The sequence below is a fragment of the Citrus clementina genome, unplaced genomic scaffold (genome assembly GCF_000493195.1).
Source record: "Citrus clementina cultivar Clemenules unplaced genomic scaffold, Citrus_clementina_v1.0 scaffold_6, whole genome shotgun sequence".
Classification (NCBI taxonomy): Eukaryota; Viridiplantae; Streptophyta; class Magnoliopsida; order Sapindales; family Rutaceae; genus Citrus; species Citrus x clementina.
In genome coordinates, this window is record NW_006262139.1 from 9,114,982 (window position 1) to 9,123,021 (window position 8,040).

The 8,040-nt window shown below is 35.0% G+C and overlaps 1 protein-coding gene across 1 annotated transcript; it reads left to right on the forward strand.

Annotated features, from left to right (window-relative positions):
• Positions 1–280: 280 nt before the first annotated feature.
• LOC18038908 (plasma membrane ATPase 2) lies at positions 281–7,261 on the forward strand. The gene is made up of 18 exons (XM_024181927.1): positions 281–369; positions 1,764–1,901; positions 2,107–2,241; positions 2,328–2,810; positions 2,897–3,016; positions 3,088–3,207; positions 3,371–3,493; positions 3,577–3,681; positions 3,797–3,941; positions 4,258–4,422; positions 4,607–4,845; positions 5,301–5,333; positions 5,512–5,593; positions 5,718–5,881; positions 6,029–6,214; positions 6,293–6,475; positions 6,565–6,743; positions 6,865–7,261. The coding sequence occupies exons 1-18, from the start codon at positions 301–303 to the stop codon at positions 6,959–6,961; spliced, it is 2,766 nt and encodes a 921-aa protein (XP_024037695.1). The 5' UTR covers positions 281–300; the 3' UTR covers positions 6,962–7,261.
• Positions 7,262–8,040: the final 779 nt, after the last annotated feature.

Genomic DNA, 8,040 nt, shown 5'->3' on the forward strand with positions numbered 1-8,040 from the left:
AGGAAAAGGTGCCGATGGAAGAGGTTTTTGAGTCTTTGAAGTGCCGTCAAGGGGGCCTTTCGACGGAGGCTGCTGAGCAGAGACTTTCCATATTCGGCTACAACAAGCTTGAGGAGAAACGGGTAATTTTTACTTTTATCATTCTTTTCCTTGTTAGCTTTCCTATTGGAAAGTTCTATTAATGAAAAAAGATACTTTTTTAATCATTGTAAGATATTATTTTTTTGCAGATTGTAATTTTTTTTTTTTTTTTTTGGGTGGGTCTTCCAGGAAAGTAAAATTTTGAAGTTTTTGGGATTTATGTGGAACCCTCTCTCATGGGTCATGGAAGCTGCAGCTGTCATGGCAATCGTACTGGCAAATGGAGGAGTGAGTATTGAGTACTGTTTTTCAAATTACATTTTTATAATTTGTTTTAGAAAAAAAAAATGGTGTTTTCTACTTGATGTTTTTGGAAATGAAAATATGTTTATTAACTCATTTTGTAAGCAACATCAAAAATGAAATTTTGACCAGATAACACTGGGGTGAAGTGGGTCACGTGGCTCAATTGGGTTTTTACGAAATTTTTCAATATAAATTTTTGAAACAGACTTGGGGGTCTTAAGAATTTTCGAAATTGCTTCGCAGAATTTTTTTTTTCTTTTGAAATTACCTCATGTCAAATTCACCTTCTTATAGGATATAGGATGTCCTTGCCTTGCCGTGCCGCGATTAGGGGTGGTAAAAATACCCGTTCGGTCTAAACACGAACTGCACTTAGGTGATGTGGCTGGGTATTCATGAAGATGAGCCGATTTTGGGCATCATTTGATAAATCCATGACTCGGGACAAAATCTGAATTTTATTAATAAAATATTATAAAATATATAAATATTTATATTTATTTTACTCATCTATTACGCATATGTAAAGTTTTAAACACTTAAAGTTTATATTTTCATGTCAAATTTTATTAAAATAAATTTAAACTTATAAAATTACAAAAAAATAAAAATATATAATATATAATATTAAAAAATATAAAATCCATATTAAAAACCTAGACTAGGTGGTCTGGATGTCTAAAAATTCATCCAGGCCAGATCTGGACATTGCGATACTCGGGCCCAAAACCAACCCTAGCGGCGACTAACAATTTTCAACGCATATTCATTTAGGGGTATCAAAACGAATTTTGCTCTATTTCTAAGCAAATTTTATTAAAATTTGATGGATTTAAATTAGACCATTTATTAGATTTGGAGTTAGATTCATTTAATAAATAAATATTGATTTAATATAATTAGCGGTCAAGTTGAACTCTTTTAAATTTATTTACCTACAATTGATCCTCAAATAAAAATTAATAAACAAAAAAATTAAGCGAAAAAAATTATCAAAAATTTCATTTGATTCATCTCATACTTTTCTTTTTGTCTTATTCCCAGTTCGTTACGAAACAAACCTTTCAACTTAATAATTTTATTTTTAAAAAATTTAATAAATGTAGCTAAGTAATTTAATTAAATAAATCTTAAATGAATAAATGAGTTAGAGATATAAAATTTAGATTAGATGGAAATAGCTTATTTACCAAAACAAATCGAATTCGACCGGTTATGAAATGAATAAATTTTTCCAAATATAAATAAACGGATCCCGACCCATATTCTAAATAAGGAATTTAAAGAAGCATAAATAGCAAAATGGAAATATATTTCAACAAGGAATTTAGGCTTCATTAAATTTAATCTTACTGTTGGGAATTTCATTGTTGCAGGGTAAACCTCCTGAATGGCAAGATTTTATTGGGATAACAACCCTGCTTCTTACCAATTCAACAGTCTGTTACGTTTTAGAAAACAATGCAGGTGCTGCCAGCGCAGCTCTCATGGCTCATCTTGCTCCCCAAGCTAAGGTACTGACTGCACTTGAATAGTTGTCAGGTTAAGATTAGTGCATATGCATATCTAATAAGTTTATTATGAACTTCATGTCAACTTAACTCAATGAGAATTGGAATCAGAAACTGTTATGTCATATTAATTTGTAAAATAATACTTTGTAAGAAGAGTTTGTGGCTCTAGGCTCTATTATTTCTGTAATTGGAGATATTATTTCAGGTCCTTCGAGATGGAAAGTGGAAGGAGGAAGATGCAGCCATTCTTGTTCCTGGTGATGTCATTAGTGTTAAGCTTGGTGACATTGTTCCTGCTGATGCTCGTCTCCTCGAAGGTGATCCATTGACAATTGATCAGGTGAGCTTTTGCAATCTTTGTATGCTTGAATTGATTTGGTAAAGTTGGTCTATTTAATTTAAATTCTTTCAATTTGTACGTTGCAGTCTGCTCTCACAGGCGAGTCTATTCCTGTAAGTAAGGGCCCTGGTGACTGTGTACATTCAGGCTCTACGTGCAAACAAGGGGAGATTCAAGCTGTGGTCATTGCCACTGGTGTTCATACCTTCCTTGGCAGGGCTGTACACCTTGTGGATACCACAAATCATGTGGGTCACTTTCAAAAGGCAAGAAAATGTGAATTCACATTCCTTAAGACTTGTTTTTATTTTCAATCTCACATTATCATTCACCGAAACTCTTGCTCTCGGGCTTGTTTACAGATCTTGACTGCAGTTGGAAAATACTGCATATGTTCAATTGCACTGGGGTTAATATTAGAGATCATTGTCATGTACGCGGTTCAACACAGGGAATACCGCACAGGACTTGATAATTTACTTGTGCTTCTTATTGGAGGAATTCCTATCGCCATGCCTACTGTTTTATCAGTGACAATGGCAATTGGTTCCAAACGATTGTCTCGGCAGGTTGGTCTTAGTTGTTATTTATAATGATGTTACTTTTAGTGGTCATTAGTTGATAGTTGCAAGCATATATGGTCTAATTACTGCAGGGTGTTATCACAAAGAGAATCAGTGCGATAGTCGATATGGCAGGCATGGATGTGCTTTGCTGTGACAAAACTGGAACTCTAACTTTGAACAAATTAACAGTTGACAAGAATCTAATTGAGGTTGGTGTAAATTTTGCTCACTTTTAGAATTGCAATTTGTATTTCAACATTTGGCCTGGATCATTGTTCAGATCTTTGCTAAAGGAGTGGATGCAGACACTGTTGTTCTGATGGCAGCTCGAGCCTCCCAAGTGGAAAACCTAGATGTAATAGATGCTGCTATAGTAGGAATGTTGGCTGATCCAAAGAAGGTATATTTATGAATTCTAGAATTTCATGTATGTATTTTACTCTAGCTAAGCTTAACTGTTGTTGAAATTTTGTATTCTCAAAGGCAACTTGTAGAAGATTTTCTTATTTTTTCGTCTTATCATTTTGTTGACACTGATTTCTTTGCTTTTGACCATAAACAAGGCAAGGGCTGATATCCAAGAAGTTCACTTCCTTCCATTTGACCCCACAGGTAAACGAACAGCTCTGACATATATCGACAGTGAAGGTAAAATGCATAGGGTCACCAAAGGTGCTCCAGAGCAGGTATGATTGTCAACAACTAATAGTATGTTCTAGGATTCTGAAATGCCATTTGATATAATTTATGCTTTTATTTTGACTTTCAGATTTTAAATCTTGTACACAACAAATCAGAGATAGGACGCAGAATCAATGCTGTGATTGATAAGTTTGCAGAACGAGGATTACGGTCTCTTGCAGTGGCATATCAGGTATATGAGTTACCTAAGTCATTGTTCTAGGTCGTATCTTCACATCACTATAGCGGTGCATTACTTCAATTGCAATTTGTATTAACAAAGTCTATATTTATTAATTTGGTTTCAGGAAGTTCCTGATGGATCAAAAGAGAGCTCAGGAAGCCCATGGCAATTTATTGGACTCATTCCTTTGTTTGATCCTCCTAGGCATGATAGTGCAGAAACAATAAGAAGGGCACTGAGTCTTGGGTTGAGCGTGAAAATGATCACAGGTGCTTCTCCCATTTATTGTATTATGTGTTCCTAGTTGAGCGTGAAAATGACTACAGGTGCTTCTCCCATTTACTGTATTATGTCTTCCTAATTTGTAATCTTAATATTTAGTCTTTGTTTAGGCACCATTTATATCTAGAGAAATTTTGTTGTTTCTGGTTTTGTTTAATCGTTCTATCTGCAAAAATGCTTATATGTCAGTTTTCTTTTGCATTCCTGGTGGAATTTAAATACTCTTATGGTTTTACCTTTTCAGAATGTTTTAATTGGCGTTTTCATGGATATTCAATCTGTTTGACTTTTCCTCTTTCTCAGGTGATCAACTTGCAATAGCAAAAGAAACAGGACGTCGTCTTGGAATGGGAACCAACATGTATCCTTCATCAGCCTTATTAGGGCAGGACAGGGATGAGTCGATAGTTGCTTTACCGGTGGACGAGTTGATTGAGAAAGCTGATGGGTTTGCTGGTGTTTTCCCTGGTACGAAGCTTGATCTCCTAATTTGCATTAAGTAGTCGATCACATACTGAAGTTAGTGTTGTATAGCTTTTATTGAACTTGATGTATGGATGACTACATCCTACAACCTTTTCATTATATTTTAATCATAGCATATTTCTATTTTTTACCCTTGTTTACACGGCTGTCCTTATTTTCTTTATAGAGCACAAATATGAGATTGTGAAGCATTTGCAAACTAGGAACCATATCTGTGGAATGATTGGTAACGGTGTCAATGATGCTCCCGCTCTAAAGAAAGCAGACATTGGCATAGCTGTTGCTGATGCAACTGATGCAGCTCGTAGTGCTGCCGACATTGTCCTGACAGAACCTGGCCTTAATGTTATCATTACTGCCGTTCTAAATAGTCGCGCAATATTCCAGAGGATGAGAAATTACACGGTGAGGATTTGTTTCAATTCTAAGGAAAAGGTGTTCTATAGTCGATAGTGTAGAGATGGATGGGATTTGTGTGAGGGAATTCACAACCCATCTAATTCTATCTATTCCACATTCCTTAACCTACAAACAAACTAATAATTTAAAGCTTGCATTTTACCCTGCTTGAGTGCCTGGTGGTCAAGAAAGCACTGAGACTGAAATAACATGTCACTGTTCTGTAAACTACTTTTAGAGCCTGAGGTAAAATAATAATAAATAATATAATAAACCAAGACGTTGGCGGTGGTGCTGTTCATGAAAACTTGATTTTTGTGGGCACTGGTAACTTCTTTACACTGTCTCAGACTTTTGCAAAATTGAAACAAGAACACGAGCATTGTTTACTTGAATTAGTTGATTCCTTCTTGCTCTGTCCTCACTTTTTTGATGCTTAATTAATTTCTTTCTTGTCGCAGATATATGCAGTCTCCATTACCATCCATATTGGAGTAAGTTGTTTGCTGCTTGTTTCAAATACTATGTAGGAGATTATGGTGTAATTTATTTGGTATTTGCAACTTTGATCTTCTATAGTAATTATTGCCCTACTGATGAATATGAAAGAGTCTTCACAAAAGTAGCTTGAATATCTCAGCTTGACGTCTTACCTGTTTCTCTTGGTGACAGTTTGGTTTCAGGCTGCTAGCTCTTATCTGGCAGTTTAACTTTCCACCCTTCATGGTGCTGATAATTGCTATTCTCAATGATGGTTTGTATTTCCTTGACTCAGCATGTATATCGTAACTGTTTGTATTCTTTTTCATCCAGGTGCATCGATTTCAAATAAGAAATATACTTGTCTATTGATATTTATCCGGTACATTGATTGCCAGGTGCTATTATTATTACAATATCAAAAGATAGAGTCAGACCATCTCCTCATCCAGAAAGGTGGAATTTGACCGAGGTCTTTGTAACTGGAAGCATTCTTGGTGGTTACTTGGCAATGATGACTGTGATTTTCTTTTGGACAGCATACCGAACAGACTTCTTTCCAGTAATGTGATTTATCTTTTGTGTTATCATGTCACCCAATTTGGGTGTTATGTATGCCCGTTTTCCTTGATTTAATAATATAGAGAATAATATTTGCCTTTACATTGTCTTCAATAATTTGGACTGAAACTCAGTATGCAACATTCAGCGTACATTTGGCATTTCAAGTCTTAACAAAAAGGATGTGGACGACTGGAGAAAACTTGCCTCGGCAGTATACCTGCAAGTGAGTTCCATTAGTCAGGCCCACCTATTCGTGACACGTGCAAGGAGTTGGTCTTACGTCGAGTGTCCTGTCCTGTTTCTTGCTCTGGCTTTCTTTGTTGCTCAGCTGGTGAGTGATAAATGCTGTTTCCTTTTGGCCTTTCTTACATATAGTGGATGAGTTGATCCTTTTTAATTCTTTGAGCAGACTGCTACACTGATTGCCGTCTATGCAACCTGGAGCTTTGCTACAATTGAAGGAATAGGATGGGGTTGGGCTGGTGTGATTTGGCTTTATAATATCATCTTCTACATTCCGCTTGATTTTATAAAGTTCTTCATCCGATATGTGCTTAGCAGGAATTTTTGGGATCTTGTCTTTGAACAAAGGGTATTGATGGCTTGAGTTCAACATATTTTATTCAAGAACTGGAGCTTAATTTCTTGCTCACTCTCCATAGTGTAATTGCTATTTTGCAGATTGCCTTCACAACTAAAAGAGATTTCGGAAAAGAAGAACGTGAGCGTCTATGGGCACAGGCACAGAGAACCCTCCATGGGTTGCACCCACATGACTCCAATATGTTCAGTGTACGAAGCAGTTACGGACAACTTAGCCGGATGGCTGAAGAAGCAAGAAGAAGAGCTGAGATTGCTAGGTAAAACATATAAATATAACGCTAACAAACTACATTACTTACTTAATTTCTACTCTTAAAAGCTGAAATTTAATGCTCGGAGTGTACACTCTTATGCATTCAATATTTTGATTTTTTTCAGATTGAGAGAACTGCATACACTGAAAGGGCACGTCGAATCACTGATTAGGCTTAAAGGACTGGATATCGACCCAATTCAGCAATCCTACTCCGTCTGATACAGATCATATGCGACACATTCGTGGACGTGGAACATATGCGGAGATTGCAGATATAAGCACCTTAGTCCACAAGTAATTATGCAATTCATCCTGAATGAGTTATAGTTGCATTTCTGAAGTATATATTTGCCAATCTGGGTTGTGTTTTTTCAGTTTTACAGTTTGTGTTTGAAGAAACAATATGATGGGTTTAAGTACCATACGGCCACTACTTGTGATATAAACCATAGTAAGAGATGGGTTTAAGTACTATGCGGCCAATACTCATGATACAAACCATAACAAGAGTAATATATTTCTCCACCTCTTTATTTAAGTTTGTAATTTTTTTTATATATATATCTTCGAATAACTAGGGAGGTGGTGGATAAGGATAAAATTTAGATTGAATTTTTAACCTCATACCTTCTCGGAATTGAAATTTGGATGACCTTTAAATAAAATTACTTGAAAACAATTTATAAAAAACTTTTTAATTTTTGAGTTTCATTTCTTTTTAATAATTTGAAAAATGTAACCTGTAATTTCTGAAAGTAATCAGAAAGCTACAATAGAATTTGCTTGCATTTATCTGATTCCTTAAAAGATTAAGTTCAAACTTCACACCTTAAAAGATTTTCAAACTTCACACTTTTTGTACTACTCATAATAAATTTGACCAATTAATTAACTATCATATGCAGTTCCAAACATCAAACATATATTTTTTTATCCCCTTGATGGCCCATTTCTCAAAAATTGGTATTCTAATCATAACCATCCAATAGAAAAGAAATGAAGGTAAAATTGAGAAGCATCTGAATAGCAAGGAAACATCATTAACGTAATATAAATCTTTACTGTTTGGGTAAATTACCATTTAGTCTTTAGGGTTGGACATCAATTCTTAGATCAGTACTTGCATTTCTAAATATAGTTCGAAATATTTCTATCGTTACTTTTGTTAGTGTTTAAAAATTTATTTTTTAGGTTAAAAAGTTAATTTTTTTCATTAATCTAAATTTTTTTTATTAGTTTTAAATATACGAAACCAACTGAGAATTAATGCCTGACTTTGAAGATCGAAAGCAAGTTTA